General features: G+C 39.8%; 1 protein-coding gene across 2 annotated transcripts in view; it reads right to left on the bottom strand.

Moving 5' to 3' along the window:
- Positions 1–4,830: 4,830 nt before the first annotated feature.
- LOC118412858 (biorientation of chromosomes in cell division protein 1-like 1) overlaps positions 4,831–26,787 on the bottom strand; it is a 40,255-nt gene continuing 18,298 nt past the window's right edge. The window contains exons 7-16 of one of the 2 annotated variants that reach the window (XM_035815900.1): positions 23,910–23,996; positions 22,559–22,740; positions 21,944–22,061; positions 21,230–21,474; positions 19,572–19,658; positions 19,059–19,191; positions 16,278–16,446; positions 15,314–16,110; positions 9,934–10,063; positions 4,831–8,698 (exon numbers count right to left, since the gene is read on the bottom strand). In XM_035815900.1, the coding sequence (XP_035671793.1) occupies positions 8,368–8,698; positions 9,934–10,063; positions 15,314–16,110; positions 16,278–16,446; positions 19,059–19,191; positions 19,572–19,658; positions 21,230–21,474; positions 21,944–22,061; positions 22,559–22,740; positions 23,910–23,996 (2,279 nt within the window). In that variant the 3' untranslated portion in view covers positions 4,831–8,367. The remainder of the gene's footprint in view (positions 8,699–9,933; positions 10,064–15,313; positions 16,111–16,277; positions 16,447–19,058; positions 19,192–19,571; positions 19,659–21,229; positions 21,475–21,943; positions 22,062–22,558; positions 22,741–23,909; positions 23,997–26,787) is intronic. The other variant, XM_035815901.1, reaches the window with a different exon arrangement.

Here is a 26,787-nt window from a genome sequence, read left to right on the forward strand (position 1 = left end):
CTGACCCCAATAATAATGCCGACTTTATTGTGAATTCGTATTCTGTCTGTTAATTACAGGTGCTAAAAAACTAAGATTAAGAAAACTATATTACTGAATAGTACGGTTTCTACTTCTAATCCTACTTCCATTATTATACAATTTTAAACTTTATAACTGTACAAAAAATTAAGCGCTTACCAACAAGCTTTCGATAGATCTTTTTCGATGTTGTAGGGACCCAAAGCCTACGTCACACATCAAGGCCGGAAGTGAGACGTCATCAAAAGGTTAAAGGTGCTTGGAAGTCGGTGTCGGCCCCCGTCTCGGTTGAGTAAAGGTTGATGGGCTCTGATGTAGATGGCCTTTTCGACTCTCCAGAGAAAGTAATCCTGTTCGGAACCCAGTATCTTCATCTTGTCATAATCCACATGATGTCCCGGCGATTCTATGTGGATGTGTGGTGACATCTCTGAAGTTTACTGTCATTACAACTTGAAGAAGATCAGAGGGCTGATTGAAAGTCTAAAATTGTATCATAATGTTGATTACCGTCACAGATGAACTTCGAGTACTTCTAATAACGTTGCTTTCACCAAAGGTTCGGCAATACCGTAAGAGAATTAGGGACATCGTAAATAATTAGTGGGACTGACATATCTTTCGGGTATGTTTGACTAGACAGGACGAATCTTAAGATAACGTTTTCTAATTAAGTTACCATGGATCGTCCCACCAAAACACAGTTGGCGGCTCTTAGGATTTGGTTGGTACAGCGTAATTGATGAATATAATGACCTTGACATGTAAGGATATAGCTTCGTTGGTTGTGGGCGCGATCATGAGAAAATCCATGCATATAATTACCCTGCGGGCACCTCTTTGGCTATAAGGGGAACACACTTAATTTCACAACAAGTTTGGGGTTTGTAGAAAATCCCATTATTTCTTTTGTAACTTACTGTTGCGTCTAATGGGATAAGACTGGTCTGCCGCACTGCCATGGCAACAAACTAAATTAACAGTCCTTAAAACAATAATCTGTGTGAGGGCACATCTATTTGAAAAAGATTTAGCGAGACTACTTTAACAAAATTCTACTCATGATTATTTTCACAACAAACAAGACGTACTCTATGTAGCAACTCTTGGTGTCCAGAAGACTTATTAGTTAAAACTCCGGATTGATTGGATTATGATGTATGGAAATATATTCTAATTATTCTGTGATCATCAACTACACGGTCCTGAGAAAGAGTAACATTACATAGATGAGCATTTGTGGAAAGGCCACAGCAGGTAAACTTTGTCTTGTGCGGTTGGCTAAAATAAAATAAAAAACACAAGATGCCTTAATATTTGATAGGGGCAGAATGCAACGGAGTATGGAGTCAAGTCATTTAGTCCTTGATCACCAAACCTGTGGTCAAGTGTGGGCTTTAAACGTCATGGCGCTGATTATGATAGGTAGCCATGTTATGTTCTTTTCTAACATTGCTCAGGACACATGCCCTAAACCACAATAGTGACATAGAACAAAATGTACATTATACCTTTGATCCATGAAGGAGTGTTGCTTGGTGAACGGTATTAAGAACAGATGTTTTTAACATCTGCCCAGCTTACATGAAGAACCAGCGATGTAGACCACGTACATAGTTTGATGATAGAATGCTATGCATTGTTAATCTCTGGCATAATATAACAAACAACGTTAACAATGCAGGCACAACATGAAATGTAATACGAGTTCTTAGACCCCATACCTTCATGAAATATACATTTTGTTTAAATTTCTTGCTTTATGTGGTGTCATTAGTTATATAAATAAAGCTTCATCCTGGCCACCTCAAAGGGGAACTTCACATATCTTTTCCTGGCAGCATTGCCATGGCAACCTTCCCAGACAATCCTTGGTCCTACTCATTCTGTGGCTGCCAGGTACTGAGTTTATTCAGTGTTACAAAACTTGTCGTCATGCTCATCACAAGAGTGGAAGCATAGGTAAATGTTGGCATTTAATAAACTAAGCAATCTTTTGGAAACAAGGTGCCATTCACTCCTGTAGTTATGCATTGTGTACAGCCTGTTGAATGCAGGACTTTTCAGGGGCATACCATACTAGCTCGAAGGTGTAGGAGGAGAACTTTATTGCACGACGATCGTACATGGTACAATGTATGGCAATAAAACTTATCATCCTAATTCCTAAAACAACTATTAAACATAGTCCAATATAAAGATATAGAATAAACCCAAAGCAGGGATCCCAATAAATACAAGTATCTGTGTTAATTGTCCTCGGCTGGCTCTGGGGCCTTTCAGTGGGCTAGCGCTGCTGCAGCCAACATTGCCAATCGACCATGAAGTGACTAGTCCTCACACCAGGGTTCCATTCCCAGTCCACTCAATATAAAAAACGGGTGTAAATATATTTTTAAGAACACACGTCAAATCTGCAACAATCTGCTAATGCACGCTTAAGTACAAAGGCTCACAGGGTCTACCCCCGTACCAAACACAATCGCAATCCATCCAGAGAAATTTCTGTCCGGAAACACAAACGAAAATCACAAAAAGAGACCCTGGATGGCCACAGCAAACACCGTTGTTTATCCAGGATGCGTCCTGTTTGCGCCGTTTTCTGGATATCCAGGACGCGTCCTCCTGCTCAAGCCGTTTTCTGGATATCCAGGATTCGGCCTAGTACGAAATCTAGATACTGACAAAAGTTGGATACAACAAGCTCTTGTGCCAAAGTGGTTTGTAGACCGATGACGTAACCCTTGACCCATAAGATAAGGGAACGTCCACTATACATAGAGCCTGGGTTTCGGGAGCCCTCAGGGGTTGGAAACACTGCCACGGCACGGTTGGAAATCCTGCCTCGTCAGTTAGAAATCAGCCGCTGCACGGTTAGAATGCTGCCACGGTGAGGTTGGAAACACTGCCACGGTTGGATTTGGGTTTGGAATCCACGAATCTATCGCGGCGCGATGCAATCCTGCCTCGGCGCGGTTTAATAGAAATGGATCTGGAAGGGCTGGAACTGGCCTGGTGAAGCCTTGTAGCAGTGAACTTCCGGGACACCGTATTGAAGTTTGACCAAGTTTAATCAAGCTTGCACATCGCAATGTATACTGACATCAAGACGACGTGTCTGAACTAATCCCTCTTAAGTTTCTATACTGCTATAAGCATGGCTGATCTACAACTAGTACAAGATGCAATCGGAACATGTTGCCAGGCCCGATAGACGGAACTGGTGTCTACTTGTCAAATGAAGTTAATCCATGGGAAGTGGTCTGTTGGGATGCTAGGTCTCTAAGGTGGGATGACCACCCAAGTTCCCCATCAACAGAGTAAAATTGGAAAGAGATTAAAACTCTCTCACCTCAAGACTTGAAGGGCCACTGCGTTCCCATCTGTGAAAACTGTACCTTGTATCTTAAATGAAAGCTTTGAGAAAAAAGGTATACAGACGGCGCAATACCAAATTAAAGCTGTTTGGTTGTCCATCGGCTGTCGAGTTCGACCTGTCTGCAGCTTGTAAGCTCAAATGGCTGATGCGCTGGTATGATAATTGAAGGCCGTCGAGTTCCCAACAGGTCGTTATCTTTAATTATGGCTGGCGTGCCTGTCAGTCAAAGGCAGCCATTTTAAATGTCGACCGTAACCCCTATAAAGATCCATCTCTATTATGAATATTCAAGAAGACAAAAATGAGACAGGGTCGTTCCAAGGACAACGATCTCATTCTTAACGTAATGGAATATTCGGTGCTAAAACTTTTTTCCATTGGTGTACGATGCCAACGTAAATCTGGTATTAAAGAAGGCCATGCAAACTGCAACCAACTTGCACATTAGTTTAACGTTTATGCTTTCAGGTGCAACTTGATAATGACACTTTGCAGAAACTACAGTCTGATAAAGTGATGTAGGTTTCCAATCTTACAAACCTACATTGTCTGTAAATCTCACTTTTTTTCAGTTTATCTACTTTGACCTCAAATGTACAACTGGCACGGCTCTCTATTACTCACAATTACCAAAATGAACGTTGCTGCCGTTTAGTGCTGGATACTTTGGTGAATCTGAATTATGATGTTATATATTCCTTTTGGGAACCAGTCGTAATCGCTTCCGTAAATCTCGAGGCCAGCAATCTGCAGTCTACATGCATAATTAATAGCAAACTTTTACACACATCTATTTCGGTTTCACGGTTGTCGAAGGGGGGGGGGGGGGCAACGTCACTACCAGCTGCCACACTAGGCCATGTTGATTTGATTATATGGATGACATCCACGCTCGCATCAATTTTCTTCATTATTGAGCATTTTTTCAAACCATTTATTTTTTTATATTGACAAATACATGAAATAATACAAAAAAAGGTACTACGAAGACATTGTCAAATGACGGCGGACTCAAGTTTTACGCAACTTATCTTTGCACTGCCACTTCTACAAATATTGAAAATAATACATTGGAGGTAAACATTTAAATAAGTAGATATATACATGAAAATACATAATGTGCGTCAATACAAAAATAAAGCAGGGAATGGTACCTGGACTTAAAAACGATTTGTAGATATTGAAAACCATTTATTAATTTCATGAAAAAAAGAAAGTATAGTTTTTGGTGTGTCTGTTTGTGTTTCCGGATATTTTGGTCAGCATAACTCTAGAGCCTCTGAATGTATTGCGGTGATATTTAGTATGTAGGTAGGTATTGGGAAGACGAAGGTCAATTTTAAGCCCTCTGGTATGTGACCTTGGCAATGCAGCAGAAATTCTGTTTTTGTATCTTTTGACCCTTATACAAATGTACGCTATGGTCTTGATTTTGTTTTGGTGGCAGATAGTTTGTGATGTAAGAAAGAAGTCATGTATGTTTGGGACCCTTACCATAGGCGGTAAGCCAACAAATTGTTGTCAGGTACTTGGGATCACCTGAGCGGGTGCCGAACAGAGAGTTCTGGGCGAAGACACCTGAAGGTCTCCGAATGAGGACCAGCACGAGAAGGTCACCAAAACCAACCAGCGAGCTCAAGGATGGCCGAAGTCCAGCACTGACGGTGCCATTTATGAGCACAGTGGGTTGCCGTTATCTGGTGGCTCGGTCTCTTTGTCAACGATTAGCTTAAAACTCAAGTTGAGTGCCAGTTTGTTTGAGTGTGGCACCACTATGTACTTTATTTATTCTTTATTGTAATACAACCATTCAATAAAAACAACACTTCCAAGGCCTATTGCCCATTTTGCCAAATTCGCCAAATTGCCCATGCCCCTAGCAGCTTGCTCTGGATCTGGATAGGCTTTTTTTTCAAAATCTCTCAAAGAGCATAACAGAACAAAGGAATTATGCATTTCCATGATATTTAGTATCCAGGTATCTTTGGCAGAGATGTATATAATGAAGTGCAAATTATGCACATTATAAACTAGGACTTAATTTGCATACTTAATGAGGAAAATCTAGATTTACTGTGTTTTCAATTATAGGACTTAAATACGACTCAAATACATGTATATGTAGTTTTTGGTAGGTGTTAGATTAGCAGATACCAATTATGCAAATAGGTCTCTACTTTGCATAATAATGTGAAAGTGTCCTAAGTAGTAAATAACTGGATTGTCAACATCGCGCCTTGTATAAGTCAGTAAAGGTGTGCATAACCAAGTATAAATTATGCAGATGTGAAAGTCATTGGCATAATCAGAATACTTCATGGAGGTATGAGGTCTCTGAACTCTTGTTTCCTTTATTGAAAGCAATGAAGACATTTTCATAATATTCTTCTCATTCATGTTACAAGAAATTCATTTTTCTCTGAGACCTATTGGTATTTTTCTACACATGTATCTGTTTACACTCAGCATTGCATTTTTAAACTGGTACTTAAATTTGCACCACTATTTCCAACTTAAAACTCAATTTTCTTTGAGATTGAGGTGTTTTTGCTGATGACATGTACATGTTTTTAGATGTTCAAAAACAATTTTCATGTACAGATATTCACTGGTAATTTTGCATGCCTCCCTTGAAATGACGTGTCAGACTATGCATCAGACTTGCTAAAACACTCAGGTTCTATATGTCAGCAACATGCTGGTATAGTGGTAAACAGAATATCGATCGTCCTTGTTTTAAATTCCAATCATGCATGTGTAAAATGTTATTCTATTTTCAGGTTGAGTCAGAGGTTGTGAACAAAATAGAAAAAGCACTCGTAATTCAGGGGCGGAACTTACCCTGTGATTCTCAGTTTCTTATTATTCACACCTACGACTACTGGTCTACCTTGGAAAAAATCTTGCCTTTTAGTGCCCCTCCTATGGTTGCTATATCTGTTACAATTACTCTGAACAAGTGCTCTTTAATCAAACATTTCCACTAACAGCAATATATTTCAACATAACGCTTCAATTCTAGTCATGTTACATGTATATACTAGTAGTCAAAACATGTAGTAGCAATTGCAACAGCATTTTCTATTACGTTTTCCACATACTGGGCTCTTATGCATATAAGACTACTGTAGTCAAGAATTAAACCTTCAAAACTGATACTATTGAATAAAACTAATGCTATATATGATTATATATTTACTTTTACCAAGAAGGTGTTCTTCTTTATATCCTTAAGTAGGACAAATATGACAAAATCAAGATACATTATTGTACATTTTTTCAATAGTTACAAGGGATTCTAGCTACAGTTTGCTCCTGTGATCATATCCAAGCAGAACACGACTATCCTGACATGTACATGTAGGCAACCTCCCATACCTTTCTGACAACTAGCTCCCATCATGACCCATTCCAGCTACATGTTTGTGTGACAAGGGCCTCATCCACTATAACAGATCACTGTACATGTTTTTCCATAAGATTACCTTGTGTAGTGTTGTGCATGTAGAACTATACATAACCAAATAAACCAGGTTTGTTATGTAGAATGATTTGTATAAGATGTAAATTGTTATGAACATCCTTGCCTAAGCTACCTGCATGCCTAAATAATGACATCTGTCATTCCTTTCTGTAAATACCAGCATTGGAATGTCTTAACAAAAACGCCCTTGTAGATCCAAAGTTAATTGCTAGAGGGCTCAAACTTGCTCCACTTTCTCATGATGCTAAAAGCTATCTACCACCCAAATTTCAAGACCATATCATGTTCGGGACAAGAGATACATTGAAAAGACTGCCATGATAGAATATTCTTGTTAATTATTCAAATGTACTCATATTTTGCATAATAAGTATTTTATTTTGTCAGGTAGCTACCTACCAAAAATCATGAAAATACGTTGTTCCTTTCTTGAGTTATACTCTTCAAGGAACGGAGTGGGTTTATAAAATTTACCAAAATAATATCAAATTTATCAAGCATTACATAAGCTATAACCATGATGATCCGTTCATCCCTTCTTGACTTATTCTCTTTCAAAGTCTAAAACTAAACCAGATCCTGCAGTTCAAAAAAGCTGCTAGGGGACCCAAATATACACCTCATACTCTCTACCCTGTTTCTCTGTTACATATGTGAAAACTTTGAAAGTCCTATCATGGAAAGCAGTGGATTTATGAACTTTCTTCCTTAATTATGCAAATAAGCTGTTAATTTGCATAATTAGTAGTTTAATGTTTAAGTCTTCACTTAGACTATCTACATACCAGAAATTATAATGTTCTGTCAACACATTCATATTTTCCCATTCATTATGCAAATTAGGTCATACTTAATATCTTTTGAAATTTCTCTCTTTCTCAGTTGCATACATTGTATGTGACAAGTTTGAAACTCCCATCATGGAATGCAGTGGATTAATAAACTTTCCTCATCAATCATGCAAATTAGCTGTTGATTTGCATAATTAGTATTCCATTATGTAAGTCATCACTTAGGGTACATACCAAAAATCATGACGATCCGTCAGCATGTTCTTAAGTTATACTCGAAAGTTTGAAAGGAAGTCGATTCTGCAGTTCCGAAAAAAAATGGTAGGGGGCCCAAACTCACACACTCACTTTCTGCCCCAAAGGCAATTTACCACTCAAAAATCATGACCACAGCATGTCCAGAACATGAAATATCAAAAATGGAAGGTCCACTGCAGTACCTTAGCAAGGGGGCCCATTATCAAAGTTAAACTTCATTTTCATGACCCTACCCACCTACCAAATATCATCAGGCTCCATCCAAGGCTTCTCGAGTTATGCTGTTGACACACAGACAGACACACAGAATCTGATGCACACGCTTAAAACATAACCTTCCGCCATTCTGGCAAAGGTAACTAAAATCCCTAGAAACTATTAAAAAAGACTACAATAGTGTTAAGTAAAGGAGCAAAGTCTAGGGAAGGTCAAGTTTACATTTTTCTTGGTCTCTTGGATATAGGCATGTCATCAGCAGTACTTCTCCTGGTGGACCTTATCCCCTGGGGAGAGCTGTTTCTCCTTGACCTTCCACCTTTGACTTCTTGACCCCCTCCTCCACTTTCTACAACAGGTGAAGGGGAACAGCGTTTCCTTTGTGACGAAGGTGACTTTCTGTACGCATGTGTTGGAGCATGCCCTCGCTTAGGTTGTACACTGTTGTCATCCCTCTTACCTCCTCTAGGTTCTACAGCATGTTGTGGAGAACGTTGTTGGGTGGATTCTGATGATTTACTCTTCTGTGCGGACCGTGCCTCCACTCCTCTGAAGAGAAACAGAAATTCATTGTAACCTCCACTGCTGTAGCATTATCACACAGTTGAGTGGCCTTAGGGCTAAGGAAACAGAGATGGGCACACTGCTATACACCATGTGGTGAAGGGAAGACTTGCCTTTTTTTATTGTTCTTACTCTAACACAGTAACAATTTTAATTTCATTAAACTAATTTGCCCCTTGAGGGGGCCGCGTAGCACAGTGGTATTGTATTCGGCCCGTGATCGAGAGGTCGCCGGTTCGAATCCGCCTACCGTGATGCCGGTCTTGTGCCCTTGGGAAAGGCACTTTACACGACTTTCCTCACTTTACTCAAGTGAAAAATGAGTCGTCCCTCGGATAGGACGTTAAATGGAGGTCCCGTGTATGGGGAGAGCCATACCCCATGCACGTTAAAGAACCCCCACACGTGCGATGGTGCGGTGTGCGTTGGTGCAAATCCTTCTGTCGGGAGTTGGTGATTCACTTTAAATCACCCGGATGGAGGCCTGGCGAATCTCTGTCTCGTATCAGCCACATGGTGAATTACATCATTCACCCGGACGGGAGACCTGGCGCATCCCCGTCTTGTAATTAGCCTACGAAAGGGTATGTCACCCCGTAAGGGGCGGTATAACCCCGTCGTGTGTAGACATGTGCGAACATGTCTACATTTGATCACGTTTAATTTCATTAAACTAATTTGCATGATTTATGTCTAATAAAGTTCACCTTCACTAAGCTTCAGAATGTTGTAAGTATTGAAATTCCCATCATTTACCACTATGGAATTATTATCTTTTCTCATTAATTATGCAAATGAGTTCATCATCTGCATAATCAAAACCTACATGTATTTTGCGTTTGGCGCCTGGCACGTTTGACTAATTGCTGACGTCATGTATCCACAAGATCACCTGATCGTGTGTCTGTAACTCGCCAGTTTACGTTCTGAAGTGATGGGTTGTCAGTATCCATCCTTAAGAAAGCGACAGTGGTCATTGAAAACTCATTATGTGTATACCTTTGCGTTGGCACTGTACTAGAGATGGCTAGTATTCCCCTGCATTCTTGCATGGCAGTCACATACATTGTACTACCTGTGCGCCTCTGGAGTGACTTCTGTTTTGGCTCAGCAGGCCACTCAGTTACCTGCATGTTCTGCCTGCATTCCCTCCTGGTGTCTTACTAAAGACTCAATCAAAGATGATTTTTGAGCAACCATTTAGAAACCATACATTGTACCTCTCCTTGGTTTCACAAGATGTCCCACTGCAACCCTTCCTGTCTCTCTTCTGCTCATTCTCCCTCCCACGGGATCTGCAGCTGGATGATGATTGGCTGGCAGGAGAATCACTCCTCTTCCTGTTCTCCTCTGTAACAATAGCCAAAAAATCTCTTAACAATGTACAACTCTTTAACAAAAAGTACAACTTCAGGGAAGTGTGAAGTCGCGTGGCGCAGCGGCGGCATTTGTGCCTCGTGACCGAGAGGTTGCAGGTTCGAATCCGACTGCGTGTCACCGATCTTGTGCCCTTGGGAAAGACACTTTACACGGCTTTCCTCACTATACTCAGGTGAAAATGAGTAGCCGGTGCAATGGCCTAGTGGGTAGAGTGGGCCGAGTCATACCAAAGACTCTAAAAATGGTACATGCTGCTTTCTCTGCTTAGCACTCAGCATTCGGGAAAGAGTATGGAAGTTGAACACACACCACTACCAGTGGACTAGCGCCCTGCTGTAGTGATTGCGTTGTGTGTGGCCCAGGGCTAATGAAACTAATGTGTGGCCCAGGGCTAATGAGTTGTACTATCTTCATGGTCAGATAAGAACAGCATGAAACTGAATCCTGGGAAATGCAAGGCCGTTCACGTCTGCTTCAGCCACACACCACCTCCGCCACCCCCTCTCACCATCCACGGCCACGTGCTGGAAATTGTACCTGTAAGTGTCGCCAAGTGCCTAGGAGTGACGTTCCAAGGAGACCTAGGGTGGGGCACCCACGTTTCGGACATAACAAAGAAAGGAGGTCAGAGACTGTACCTTCTTTGCCGACTCCGACAGTTTAACGTACCCGTGGAAGACCTAGTGACTGTATACACCTGCTTCATTCGTCCCGTCCTGGAATACGCTGCCCCTGTTTGGCACCCTGGCCTTACGAACACACAACACAAGAAGATCGAAAGAATCCAACGACGGGCAACTAGGATCATCCTAGGACATACCCCCTCATATGAGCAGTCCTGCAAAGCACAGAAGTTACAGAGCCTCTATGAGAGGAGGGAGGACCTTTGCCTGGAGTTTGGAAAGAAGCTGGCCAAGTCAAACCTGTACCACACTTGGCTACCATGCACAAGAGGTGAAGTCACGGGGAGGAAAACGAGACAAACAAACAAAATTGACACCATACCAGCACGCACAAAACGATATGCCCAAAGTCCATTACCTTACATTGTCAAGCTCTTGAACAGCAGTGAATAACTTTTATTTAAATTGATGTGTAATTGTTATTGTATTTTATCATGATTGTAAATTAGCTACAAATGTGTATAAGGTGATTGATGTATTCACCTGTATTGCTTGTAAAAACTTTGTAACAACAAATGTGTATAAGGTGATTGATGTAGTCTCCTGTAGTGTTTGTAAAAAGCTTGTAACTATGAATCTCACAATTCAGCCTTTTGGCTGCCAAGAGTGTTCAACCAATAAACCAGTAAACAAACAAACAAACAGAGATGGGCACCGCCCTATGCGCCAGAGATAGGCACCGCCCTTGGCGCGGGAAGGGTTTAACTTTTTTAACTAACAACTTCAGGGAAGACAAAATACATGTATATGAGGCTCTTTCATGGACAGTGCTTTGACTCATTAAACCTATCAAAACATTTGAGATCTTCCTCTATGCCTTTTGACAATAAAACAGAGGTATAGGCATAGAGGTGACTGTATTTATTTCTTTTTAAAGAATGAATGAATGAATTAAGATTTTGATTATTTCCTTTATTCCTTTATCAAGATACCCTTTAGCCCGTAGGGCTAGTCTTCCAGGGTTCGAACAGATACACCACAAACATACATGTATATATATACATAACAGATAAAAACATTCACAATCATAAAGAAAAAACTATCAACTTGAGAATACATGATGGTAGATTGCCGTTTTAAATCGTGAAATGTTGGGCAGGGATTTGATGTGTGGCAGTAGGACATTCCATAGACTGATGGCACGGTAGAGAAAAGTTCGCTTTTTTGAGTTTGTTTTGGGCTTAGGTAGTTTAAAACTGAAGGAATCGGATAATCTAGTTGAATATGTGTGGGTAGAATGGACAGGGACGATGGAGCTGTAAATGTTATGGGGCTCCTTACTGACAAGTATTCTGAAAAACATAGTCAAAGTGCTGATGGCAAATCTTTCTCTTACCATGGGCCAACCCAAGTTTGAATGCATTTGCTGAACAGGTGTTTCTAGTGGGCATTTAAGCTATACTCTACATGCTCTATTTGTGTGGCAGGGAAGGTTGTGCTCATCGAGTTTTATAATTCCTGACATTTTGATATCAGTATGACGTAATATGACGTAATTATGACGTCATTAATTGATATTTTTGGCTAAAACGGGGAATTCCCATAATACCTAAATATCTCACTCAAAAAGTTACCAATAAAGGTTTCTTATTAATATTTAAGTGTTCTAAGACTTCTGTTGTCAAAAGCCGACGCAATGACTTGAAAATGACGTCATAGAATGACGTCATCGGTAGTTTAGCTATCCGCCATCTTGGATTATCAACCTTAATTTTTTCGAGATACATTTTTTTCAACATATAACGCTAAAACCCCTTGAAAATGGATTAAAAACGTTCAAATGAATGTTTTCTGTAAGAAAATACCAAGTAGTGATGAAATTTGAGTGAAAATAAGCTTGTTATACTTTTCATCATGATATTGGCGGTCATCTTGAATTTTGACCAATTACGTCATCTCATTAGCATAATTTATATTTAATTATGAATGTTCAACTAAGATGTCTTAGATATTAAAGATATATGAAAAGATGTTTAGTTTAGCAAGAAAATCTTAAAATCCCATTGTTTAAACCAAAATACGTGATTTTTTGTAAAATTTGCCTTTCAGAAACCCGTTGCCATGGCAACACGAAAAATCATAAACTTTCTCAATTTTTTAAAAATTGTTGCCAACAATATTTTAGGAAAACTCAGCAATTTTGGTTGTTCTAGCACAAGCCGTTTGGGAGCTATAGAGGGTCAAAGTTGCCGCGGGCACTTTTAGCCCCCCCCCCAGTCTGGATAGGGTTAATGTACCTTAATAAATTATTAATAAATTATTCCCAAAATTGAAAATAAAGCAGCATTAACTTGAGTAATACTTGTGCAAATAACATCAAACTTGGTGAAAGTCGCAATCGGCAGGAGAGTTTTCAATTTCAGGTCCTTGGAAGTGCCTAGCTCGTTTCTATGGCAACCATTGCTAAGGAAAAGATAATTCCGTGGCAACGGGGACGCCCATGGCTTCTACAGCCATTTTAAGTATATCAAAGTTATCTATTCATGAAGCAATCGTTGTATTTCACAACAAGAGTAATTAATAAGACAATAATTTGATTGGATTTGATTTACCCATGATAATACATTGTATAAGCCATATCTATGATGCATTGGATTTCTGCAAACTTGCCTAGAATAATGCAGCATACATGTAACTAGTGTCATTCTTGTCCAATTGACATCACACTTGAAGAAAGTTACAAGCGCAGCAGAAGAGTGTTTATTTGCTGGCCCTTGAAAATGCCTGACGTGTTTCTATGGGAACCGTTGTTAGGGAAAACATACCCCATAGAACGGATTGCTAATGGCCTTACTAAATTTCAGTTCATTTGGTTTCAATGTTGCATTATTCTACGCAAATTTTGTAGAAATCCATCATCATCATCATCATCATCATGATCATGGGCGGGTTGCCCGGACCAGATCCACTCTTTCTTTCCAGAGTGCTCTGTCCCCTAAAATGTCAACCCCACATCACGAGCAAGCTGGTCTATGTAGGTTAGTCGAGGTCGCCCAGCAGGTGCATACCCGTGAGCTGGCTTCCACATTATGAGTTCACTATAGCAAGTTCTGAAATCCAATGTGTCATAGATATGGCTCATACAATGTATCATGGGTAAATTAAATCCAATCAAATTACTGTCTTATCAAAAACTACTCTTGTTGTGAAGTACAACAATTGCTTCATGAATCAGGGCTCGAAATACTGGGTGCATGTGCACCCAGGTGCACCCAAAATTGGAGCTGTGCACCCAATTATTTTCCGTGGGTGCACAGGGTGCACCCAAATATTTTCTTTGGTTTATATATGTAAAGATATCAAAGTGTACTAGTATACATCTGATGTATCATAATCTTGACATCTAAGGGTTAGAAAGATAATAAAAATGTCGGTCATGGTACTTGTTTAAGAATTTGATAGCATGTAACTATGTTTTGTTGTTAGGTTTTTCTGACATTCTATTTACATTTAAGTGGTGCACCCAAAATTTTTTTGGTGCACCCAATTTTTTAAGCTGGGTGCACCAGTGCACCTTATCTCAAAAATGAATTTCGAGCCCTGTGAATGGATGACTTAAATATACAACAATGGCTGAAGAAAATGTTTCCTGTTATTGGCACAAGTATTACTCAAGTTATGCTGCCTAATTTATTTTTAGTTTCAGGCATCATCGCCTAATTTGCATAAAGAACCATTGCTTAAGGAAAAGATGAACTATGATGTCCGACCCAGACCATAGAACAACTTACTTTTGCTATCTTAAATTAAAATGATGGGAGACATCACGCTATAATTCTATGATAGTGAAGTAAATAAGTACTGGGTGGGCTATGAAACCACATTTTCTCAGGTACATGTATCTCTGCCTGGACAAGAAAGACAATATATTTTAATCAATGTATGAATTGAGATAAAACAATACATTTCAACCATACTGTACTATGAAAAATAAAGTAAAGAAAAATGCCTTACCATACTGAGAGGGGGAGGGGAGAAACAAGCCTGCCTGGCTTCTACATAGCCATCTTCCACTGCACTACACTAATACCATTCAAATTACAAGTTTACTAAATATAAGACGAAGAAGGTTGGAGTACTCGACCAAAAATTTATGGTGAGTCTTTCTTCTGTTATGCTTGACAAAGTTTCAACTTTTTTAACTATGGATTCTACCAACACATAGAATTCTAATTAAAAGGAACAGCAACAATTGAGAAATATCAAACCAATCGGAAGTGTAAATGATTGAGCAAATAAATGACGTATGAAACATAAAATGTTAAAGCTAACTATAAATCATTACATGTATATGAATGAGCAATCCATGTATGAAACATAGATTTCTTAAGCTAAATGAATAGAATTCTTAAGTTACGATCAATTCTTAAGTTAAAAAAAAATAAAAATAACGTTACACAAATTATCTATGAGTGCGCCAGCTGTAGGTCACCCAGTAAAAGATTAGGGGCACCGCTCAAAACTTGGCTGTACAGAAGCGTATGTGCACGGGCATTTCTAGCTCTGAAACATTAGAAACAATGGAAAATTACAGAACCTTCAGAGCATTCCCTCGTTTCCTCTTCTTTCAAAGACAGCCCTGCATCAGCTGGCATCTGGACTGCAGATTCAGAAGCAGAAGGCTGCAGTGCAACTATAGGGATGGAGTAGGTTGTCTCAGTGTTCAGAGGCTGGTACTCAAACTGTTCATCCTGTGTGGGGGTGGGTGGAGTGGTGGGCTCTTCATACTTCTCCATTGGAAGAGCCTCTGCTTGTTTGGGTTCATCAGTGGCATTTTTCTCAAAAGTGGCTGATTGACTTTCTGAGTCTTTAGATGGTATGGAGCAATCAGCTGATGGGACTTTGCTATCTCCTTCATGCTGGGTGTTAGTCACTTGTTTCTCCATCAATTGTGGCGACTCTATAAGCCTTTCTGTGGGTTTTGCAATATCTTCTTGTTTTGATTCAAGAGCATTTATCTTCCTGTTTTTGTCCTTTCCATTGTCATTTGTAGCCTCATCCTTTGACCCTGCTTTTTCATACATTTTGTCGGTACTAGTATCTCCTATTTCTGCCTTAGTTTTGTCTGATACTGTTGAAGGCTTTTCCATTTCCTTCTGGCCATCTTTACCAATCTCAACATCTATAACAGCCTTTTCTACTCCTTTATTTAATTCAATACTTTTTATGTTCTTTGTAGTCGTGTCTAGAGAGCTACTTTGTGGACCCTTTGTTGTGCCGTCGGGAGGTTTCTCCTCTTGGGCTGAGTCCAGTCTGGGAGGGGGTGGGGAGGGAGAGGGTGGGGCTGGGGATGTGTCATAACCTTTGTCCAGCTTGTCACTGGCCGTAGATCCCCTGTGAAGAGAGAATATGAATGTAGATGGGCATTTGTCAAACTTAAAACCAGGCAAGATAAGAGATGTTACGCATTGACAGTAAGTACCCTATGGAGAGACAAACAGAAACTGCAGTGCAGATACACAAATAGACACATATACTGCATTTCACACAGAACAACAGACCTCCTCCTCCCCCTGCCCTGTGCAGATCCAGGTCTGGGTGGGACAAAGCTTGCCCCTATGTTGGAGGCCCTTCTCTTCTTGGGCTTGGTTGGCTGTGAGTTCTGTAACACTTCAGGGATGGAGGCAGTCGTACTGAGCAGAAAGTTGGCAGTGCTGGGCTTCGGTAGGTCTGCAGGGGAGAAAAAAAATCCATTACAAAATGTATCCTCTGTTGGATTGGAGCATGGCTAGTACAATGTAGCTTTTCTATAGCTCGCAACTTCATGCATGTTCTCATGACCATATCATAAGATAGACCTGAGCAAACTCTCCATACCAAAGAACTGCATTTTCCATACGCATTCCTTATTCATACTTTGATAACTCTTTCGTGACCATCAACCTTAGTAAATAGGTAGTACATTTTGTAGCAAATAAAATTCTTCTGATCAATTAAAAAGGTCTAAATGGACTTTATTCCAAACACACTATGCACAAAAGTCTTGTGACAAGTCATGACAGAAGGAGAGTCAAGCCTGTCAATATCAACCACTCAAGGTATGTAAAACAAATGGCCACAGGATTCTTCAAATACTTGTGTCACAAATGCCACTAAAATACAACATTTCCTGATGATGATCAAACAGCCATCTAAGGCCCCGTTCATGATGTAAAAAAATGAAATGGTTCTATCGGTTAGGCCTGGAAATCCGACAGCAAACGACAGGAAACGGTTTGCATTTTGCGTTCAAGATGCAAACTTGCAAAAAGTTTCAGTTCCTTGAAAAGGCATGGTAATGCGACCTCTGAGGTTGTTGTGATCTTGCCCAAACTTGTACTTCTGTGTCAGATTATTGGTCTTTGATCGAAATTGAACCAATGTCTTACTGAATTCAAAGCTGGGTTCTGTTATGACCTTGGAAATGCCTCTGAAAACATTGTGGTCCTGATATATGTCATGCTATGACATTTCCGCTGGATCTCCTGACACATTCCCCTTGCGATATCAAGACTGCTAGCTCCTCAGTTGACCAGGAGGCGGCCCGATGATAAAAACAAATTTTTCGATTGAAAACGCGGCCGAAACACCCGAATGACAGATAAAAAATTGTACTTTTCCCCCGTGGCGCCACCAAATATGAACGCACATGCCCGGATGTAAAACGGATCGCGCCGCTTTTGCGTTCATGATGCAAATTCGCAATTCCGGATAAGGAAGAAACCGTTTCAATACTACCTCGCGAGGAGGTTCCAAAAAAAAAACGTTTCCTGTAGCATCAGATCCGTTTCGGAGCGTTCATGATGACAAAACTTATCTGTTTCAGCTGGCCTAACCGATAGAACCGTTTCATTTTTTGAATCATGAACGGGGCCTAAATATTATTCAATAGGCATTGATCACCCGGCAGCAGGAATCAGGAACTGGAAGTACATGTATGATTTGCAAGATTTGCTGTTCAATAGCATTGGAAGGGTGTATAAAAACGCCGGCCAGGCAACATGTACCCCTGGATAAATAAATAAATAAACTAGAGTTCAGCGACCTCATACCTCCATGAAAATTTAGAGCTTTTGTAAATTTTATGCAATTGACTAATACATTAACATAATTTATGCGTTGTGTTGTTCATCATTGACTAACGTACACATCTCACAAGTATAAGATTCCAATCATTAGACATAAAGCGGCTTTGCAATTTTTACTTAAATTCTGCAAATAAGTTCCTCATTACCATATTTGGTATCTGCTTATATTCCATCTATCATAATTAATAAGTGTTACATTTATTGAAGTCCAGTTATTGCTAATAATGGTATTATACAATTTCCTCATTAATTATGCAAATAAGGTCCTCATTTGCATAACAAGTATATCATTATGAACACCTTTGCCTAAGCTACCTGCACCCCTAAAATGATGCCAATCCGTCAATCCTTTCTGCAGTTATCCTCTTTGGAATGTCTTGACAAAAACGCCCCTGCAGTTCCGAAATTACATGTTAGTGGGCTGAAATCTGCCCCACTTTGTCATGACACTGCAAGCTATTTACCACCTAAATGTCAAGACTATATCATGTCCGGGACAAGAGATACATTGAAAAAACTGCTATGATAGAATATTCTCATTAATTATGCAAATATACTCCTATTTTGCATAATTAGTATCTTATCTTGTACAACATTGTCTAAGGTACCTACATACCACAAATCATGAAAATCCATTGTTCCCTTCTTGAGTTAAACTCTTCAGAAGTTTTTGACAAAAATGCCCCTGCTATCCCAAACCTAGTCGGTTACTAAGGGGGCCAAAACTTATGTCACTTATTCCTGAGCACAAGAGCTATCTAACACTCAAAAATCGTGACCATAGCGTGTTCAGAACACGAGATAGCAAAACCGGAAGTTGTGCTGCAGTACCAAGGGATGCCGCTAGGGGGCCCAAAATCTAATCACTTCCAGCTTTCATCACACCCCACCAACACACCAAGTATGAAACTAATCCATCCAGCCATTCTTGAGTTATCTTGTTGACAGACAGACAGACACACACACACACAAACGCTGGGTAAAATATAACCTCCATGACATTTCATGGAGGTAACAAACAAAATATTTTATATGTTTATTGAACAATTCTGTTATGTCTGCATGTAATCGGGAAATGTTGAATTTTGAGACACTTAAGGTTTGTGTCCAATAATCCAAGAGAACAACAAAAAGTGGCCACAATGGCCCAGTCGTTTTCATGAAGAAGTGATTATTATCATGGGTACCACTATAAGAATAAGCACCATTACTTACTGAAGGTGTATGTGTAAGAGCCCAGCTGCACTTGTCTCTTCTCCAGCTTCACCTGTATCTTTGCAGCACCCTTTCTCCGAGGTCGCTGTTTAGCTGGGACATTTGTTGGTGTTGGTGCTCTCTTTACATGAGCCTATTATTGTATATGTAGAGTTAGAACGCTGCAAAATGTCCACGTAATGGAATATAAAATACATGTACAAGCTCAAGACATTCTAATGCTTACATCACATGGCTTAGCAACACGGTACACTTGACCATTTCGATATTCAGTGCTACAGCATAAATGTCAGTTGCCTTCATTGTAGCTCTTGTTACAAACAGTGCATCAAGATACTAAAAAATATCCATATACAACATATATGACTTAAGTGTCAAAATCGTAACTGAAAGACAATCATGTCAGTTGTGTGCAATATGTTCAAATCAAGTTGAAAAACTTGTTTGTCCCTAAGTTTGACTCCAAAGTGAATCAATTCTCTATCCATACAATGTGACTGTATTACAGCTTACTGATTTACTGGTTGTTTCTTCAGATAGAACAGAAGTTGGGACACAGCTAGCTTCTTCTGGCTTGGGAGGTGCATCATGTGCTTCTACCTGATTAAAAAAAAATACATACATTGTATTTACCATTTCAAAACTTACCATATTTTCACAATTACAGTAACATCTATTGGCATAACACCGCCATTAATACTTATACCGCCAAATGACATAAACCGTTACGATAAATTTTCGGTGATCCACTAGCGCAGCAACAATAATTTCCGAGGTATGCACACTTCAGACATCCATGTGGTTCACACATTTTCAAAAAGGCTTCGATAACGGTGCATTCCAAGACAGCAGTAAAGTTTTACGTCATAGCGGTTGTGACGGACCAAAATTAAATGAACATTCTTGATAGTATACGTCCGTTTTCTCATTACTTTCTGTATGCTCATGCAGGTTTGTGCTTTGTGCAATTACTAACAGGAAAGGAAGGAACAGCAGAAGATGAATAAAGGTACATAGCGGCACTTAATTGTGCCGTGTTTCTTCCTGGCCTTATTATTGAACCTCCTCCCAAACACGCACCCGTTCTCCGTGTAATTCCGGGGTGTGCTACGATTACGATATTACGTTTTAAGCACGACAAGAGAGACAAAAAAAGATACCGAAAACAAGTGGCAAGGGTAAGCTTTATCAGCAACATGTGACTAAAGAAAAGGAGACGTTGATCATCTGTCAAATTAGTATCGCTTGCAAACTTGCAGTAAACTTGGCGGTATTATGATAATAGATGTTTCCCAATTTTTCTCTTTAAAATCCAAAAGGTGTTGGTACTGTTGTTACCAAAGTCAGCTGCTTAAGTATATTACTAAAACTAAAACTAAAACATACTCCACTGTTCAATTGTTGTACATTTTAAAGCTTTGAGCATTTACAGTAAATTACTAGTACATCTTTTTATAACATATCGTATGCTATGTAAAAAATGAAGGCAAACATGGCAAAATGAATAAAAAGCGTAATAGTCACTGAGCAAACCACAATCAGAATGGGGACGGCAAACATTCTATGTACCACACGTTGTACCTCGCTGTTGGTGACGTCATCGCCCGGTTTTGAGTTTTGATTGGCTAAATTTGGAAGAAAAATTCTGAGTTTTGATTGGATAAACTACCGGAAATGGCTACCGGAAACGGCTATAAAACAAGGCCTTTTCCCACTCTGCAGAAAGACTTACAAATAAAAGTAACTGGAAACTAATGTCATAGAATGTCAATTTGAACGTCTGAAATAAAAAAAGAATAGGTGTTGAAAGAACAAAAATAAAGAATCTATGATTTGATATAATTGTTTGGTATACTCTGTGTGCTTAGTCATTTAAATCAACCTGACCACTTATTTATCTATTTATTTATGAATCTTCAGGGTGGTTCCTTCGTATTACTAAGTGATTGCCAAGGGAGCCCTTACAAAATCATAACAAATCATTGCTGCATTGCTACCCCTACAACCGGTGAGGTGAGGTGAGAGATTATGTCATCCATACAGTCACATCAACATGGCCCAACTACAAGACTCCTTCAGGAGGTGACCGTCCTTCTCGGAGTAAAAGGGGTACCAAGCAACCATCAGCAGACAAGGCTAACAGATGAAGGAGAAGTTTAATTGTAACTTACAATGACTGCTTCTCCTTCGACTGCGATAACACTTTCCCGCGTGCCTGCGATGTGGAAGTCAAGAGAGGCAAAGTCTTCGGACATGTACTTTGGGTTCACAGTCAGCCTTCTGCGCAACGCTCTCTTCTTCTCTAGAACCTTCTGCTCCTTCTTGGCCTCTTTAAGACTCTGCTTACGTTGCTCCATGACCTTCTTCCTACGATCTTGAGGTGACTCCTTAGTTGAAGGGCTTTCCTCTTTCAATTCTAAAGAAACCAAATCAACACCAAAATTATACAAAATGTACCTTTGAAAAAAAAAAAAAAAAAAAAAAAACAATTAGACATTATAGCAGACTTCAGATTTACACAATGTATCTGGCAGAACTTATAAGGAAACAGCAATACTGTGACAGAATAGCACTGCAAAGACACATAAATTCAATTTGTTGGGATTAAGCAATAGCCTACAGGTAAGTTAGTGTAACATTGGAAAATATTATTTATTTCTTCACAATTATAGTAGTACTAAGTGATTCCTAGGGGTGCAGGTTTTACTGCAATTGATTTTCAGGCATTGTGAACAGAAATTTTAGGTTATCAAGTAGTGACTCTATTGACTTTAGTTTCTAAGCTTTTTTCAAAAGCATCAGACAGGAGAGTTTGGAGGACAATGACAGCCCGCCTCAGCAGAGACTGACATGCGGCGAGGATAATGATGATGATGTATACTGACCAGCACTGCCCTTATCTGGACTAATCCGTTCAGTCCCAGTTCCCTGGTGTTTCAATTTCTGAGTCCTCTCCGCTCTGGCCTTCTGACGACGCTGCAGTCTTTCTTCTTTCTCCTTTGCCTTTTTTGTACAAGAAAACTCGTCAATGGTCTTTTTGTCACTGACTTTGATAAGACCTTTAACTAATGTATACAACAAAATTCTGTAAACAAGAAATCAAACATTCCAGGTATCCTGGACATTTCATGTGCTATAACTAGAGGTGGGTACCGGTATGGTGTACCAGTACAGAACCGTTTTTTTCTTCTTGTTGAACAGGACCAGAAAAATCAGAACTGAAAAAAATCTTTAGACCGGATGTTAGACCGATTCGAAAATACTCCACCAAACAGAATCCAGCAAAATGGACCATTGTTTTGAGTATCACCAATTCATAAAGTTTCACAGATAATCAGGTCCAGATTCAGGTCCAGACCCGGACCTGATCCTCTGGATCTGGACCGTACCTGGACCTGAATTTTCTGTACCAGCACCCACCCCTAGCTATAACAATGAGAAATATAAAGCGACAAGATTTACACGTCTTCCCTTTCAAAAGTTCAGTTACATGCACTCACAATTCGTGCTCTTCGTTCTTCTTTAGTTTCTTCTTCCTCGCTGTCACTGTACTGTCCAGACAGCATCTTACGATAGGAAACCTGCTTCCGCCTGCGCGACCTTCGACCTTCCACAGCTCCTGGACTGGCCCCCTCCCATCCTGAACTCTTACTGCCAGGTCTACTGGTGTCTTCACTATCAGCTAGGGAAAGTCAGGCACAAAGTATTACTGTGACTGTACAGTATTATTCATTTTACTATTCTAACTATAACATTGTCAATAATCAATAGTATCATATCGGAAAAAACAAAAGTCTAAATATCACATCAAACTACATTCTATAAATTGTACCCTATCCTGAGCCATTGCAAAACAACATGGACACGTAAAGATTTCTGATAAACCTCTTTATGTATAACAGAGGTTTATACTATTGAGCACATGAATATTTGATTCTAGATCTAAGAGTATGTGCACAGTAATCTCATTGCACACATACAGATAGACATATGGCACATTAACATGCATGTCACTTTTGTTGTAATGTTTGTATCATACAGTTTGTTGTACATGTACAAATACATTGTGGACCTGGTATGAAATGGGAATTATTACAGTCATGTTCATCTTACTCCATACATACATGTATGACACCCAGTACTGGATGACATTGTATGATAAAATGATTCACAAACAATTAGAAAACATTGACAATCTGTATAGTCGGAATGACCAAAAAATTTGGACACAGTAACAATGTTCTCATTTTCATTGTTTTCAAATTGTGTCTGAAAAACAAGAACCCTGCTATCTTATAATCCTTCTCAATGACATGCTCTTCCCAAAATTATTGCCAAAATTACATTGTACATTTTTTTACAATTTTGGGCTGACCTGACACTTCTCATAGTTTTAGTTCCAAAGGAGATTGTGGTAAGGTCAACGGTTAAGGCCCTTTAGAAGTAAACAAACATCTATACTGAAATGTTGCAAGCCGATCTAGACAAATAATTACCTTGGAGTACTTTTTTTTCTTAATTTTGTGCTGACATGACACTTTCTCCAAACAGTTTTCTGGACAATGTTTCTAGTAGAAAGGGGTTGCTGAAAAATCTGGGGCCCAAACTAAGGAAAAAACAATTTGCATCTTAGCTCTAATTTTCTGGGGAATGAAAAAGGATAATTATTATGTCACCCAGTAAAAATCAATTCTGAACCAGAAACGTAAATATAAGGGACCTTAACTTTGATCTTAGACTGCAAGCTTAAGACATCACGACTGCACTTAGAACTTAGAAATGGCTTTTGGGCAGGAGTATTTTGAAGGTATGTGGTAGTGGTGACAGTGAAACACGTGACCCAGGGCTCACCATGATGTCCCTGGACAGAACCTGCACCCTGCCTGTCTGCTGCCTCATCAGGCTTTACCTGGACCTGCACCTCCACACTAACTCTCACTGTGCAGAGAGGGGAGTCAAGCCAACATCACCAATTCAACTTTACTGTGTGCATATTCTTTGTGTACAACTTGTCAATGGGACCATAATAATATCACCATGCAGATAGCATGCTGTCCTCAGAGCATGCAAGTGTACAGGGTATAGTACAAGTACAGCCCAAGAATTCTGCAAATACTTCTTGAATTGTAGTAAATTTAGTGAAAGCTCAATAGGCAGGGCTTGAAATTAATCTTTGGGAATAGATACACTGGTGAAAGTATAAATCTAGGTGCATAGAAAAACTGAGTGCATAACCAGGGCTCGAAATTAGTTTTTGACGACGCCTCAGGGGAGTCGTCAAGTGGTATATATTGCGTTCAGACTGCAAAAATTCTAGGAATTGCACAGGCATTTTTCCACAGAATGCTAGTACTCCACAGTATGCTGGGTATGCAAGTCCCCCCCCCCAAATCTGTTCCAGATGTATCTCTGGCAGGGCTCGAAGTTAACTATGTCCCGATGTCCCGGGGCCACTAAAATTTAGGCCGGGACAACTGAAAAATCTTTTTGGGACACTTTTGGGACAATAGGAAAATAATCAACGAATCAACATTAGAATGTCCGATCTCCCCGCGCCGCCGCCGCCGTGCAGGCTTTTAGCTAGCAATGCGTACAGCCGTACAATGTACGGCCTTCGCTAAAAAAATCGCAAAATGTACGCCCTGTTCTTTGGATATACGCCTTTGGTACGCCCTTATTTTCCCCCGGAAACTTCGCTCAAAGTTCAAAATTCGCCGATTCCGAGCCGCCATTTTGGGTGATTCTACCTCAAGTCTCGCGCAATCTCGCACTCACTCACATCTCGCGAATCGTGAGAGTCGCACCCCATTGGCCATTTCGGCGTGACGTAGCGCGCCCAGGCGCCATTATTGGTGGAATATCTGATATCCCCGCTGTTTTCGCGGGAAAAATGACGCAGGAAAGCGTAAAAACTTTGATTTGTTTACGAAAACTCGTCGAATGCCTGAAGTCATTGGTGATAAGTACATGTATAGGATTGTTTTGGAGGTTTTTTTTGCTTGTTTGTCGGTGGAATGTGGGAAAAACAACAGCTAATGTGACGATGACATACTGGGGAGGGGGGCGGTGTCGGCACTGAATTCGTAGAAAATGTTGAACGGAGGTCGCGATTTTTTCACGGTTACTTGAGATATTACTTTTGTTGCAGTCTTTATTTTTAAAATATTGATAAATGGATGTTGTTTGTTGAGAAAATTTCACTTAATTTGCCCTTGGAACACATCTTTTCTGCTATATATTTTCAATGAATTAAATGTTTGTACACAGTTTTCTGTACTGTGTAAAGTTAAAACGCTGATGTTACAGGCTACAAGTAACTTTTCAGTGCATTTATTTTCAGCTATGTTCTTAACAGAGTAGATACACAAAAGAAAAATAAGATGTACCTGGCAGTCCTGGCTACACTTTCTCCTCTGTTGGTTTGCAGATTTTCTTGTAGACTTCTTTAGCTTGCTGTTGTTATATATGTAACAGTCAAGTTTCACCTTTAGCAGTAAGGTTAATTTACTCTCCCTGATTGTATGTATTAACTCATGAAACATTATATTGTAAGGAATCAGTGTTATATTACTTGAAAATTACCTCATGTATTCTTTAAGCCATACCCACCTCAAATAAAGAACACATATCTCCCATTCTCAGGACAAAAGTAGTGTTGCAGCAAAGACAAAAATTTGGCTATATTCTACTTCAAAATGCAGGAAATAGCATTTCAGAGGCTTTAAATTTCAAAATTTTCCGGTGGAGGATACCCCCGGACCCCCCTACAATGCTCGTGCCTTCGGCGCTCGTCGCGCGGCTCCGCCGCGCAGTGCGGAGAGTACAACACATTACAGATGTACACCCTAAAAAAAATTCCTAGCTAAAAGCCTCAGGCGTGCGTACTCTGACTTACAGTTGTTGTAATACATAATTTCTGAAAATAGGGTTGGGACAGTCCATCCTCACTTTGGGACAGTTGAAATTTATTTTTGGGACAATGCTGGGACAGTAGGGAAAAAAGTTAATTTTGAGGCCTGTCTGGTATGCAATGGTGGAATGTAGGTCACACTGGCTCCCTGGAGGAATTTGTCCTTTGAAACTAGTGGTAGACAGGGAAACTCTGCACAATGGATCACGTTGTCTTGGTTGTTATGCTATGTTATAATAATAATAATCGGGTGTATTTTGCAGCCAGTAGATACCCAAAGTGAGCGTAATGAGGCTGTTTAATGTGGTTGAGGCACCTCCTCAAGCACGAAGGATACATTTTCTTTTCTAGAGCTTGTTCAAGGCATACACCACAGGCAGACAGGAAATACTTCTGTAGTGCTCAGCTGTAGGTTTAGGTTACTGGCAGACCATTGTGCTGTACCAGGGATAGTACATTTCTGCTGGCTGTAGGTTTATGTTATAGGTGGGCTAGGATATTGTGCCAGGGATAGTGCGACAGGGAAGTTCCAGTCTATTTCTGATTTGAGCTGTATTGTTGTACCCTCAATCATCGTCATGGCAATAATATTTTTATTGCCAGTCTTGTTGGGATTAGGTGCACTGGTGCACCCAAACAATTTTTGGGTGCACCTCATAAAATGATCAGAGAATTAGGTAGAAAAACCTAATTACAAACCTTACTGTTCCTTTTCTGAGCATCTAAAATTTCGATGAATCTTGATTCAAATTCTAAAATAAGTAAGTTACTATGACAGGCATTTTATTATATTTCTAACCAGTTGGATGTCAAGAATAT

Source organism: Branchiostoma floridae, chromosome 4 (genome assembly GCF_000003815.2).
Source record: "Branchiostoma floridae strain S238N-H82 chromosome 4, Bfl_VNyyK, whole genome shotgun sequence".
In the NCBI taxonomy this organism is placed as follows: domain Eukaryota; kingdom Metazoa; phylum Chordata; class Leptocardii; order Amphioxiformes; family Branchiostomatidae; genus Branchiostoma; species Branchiostoma floridae.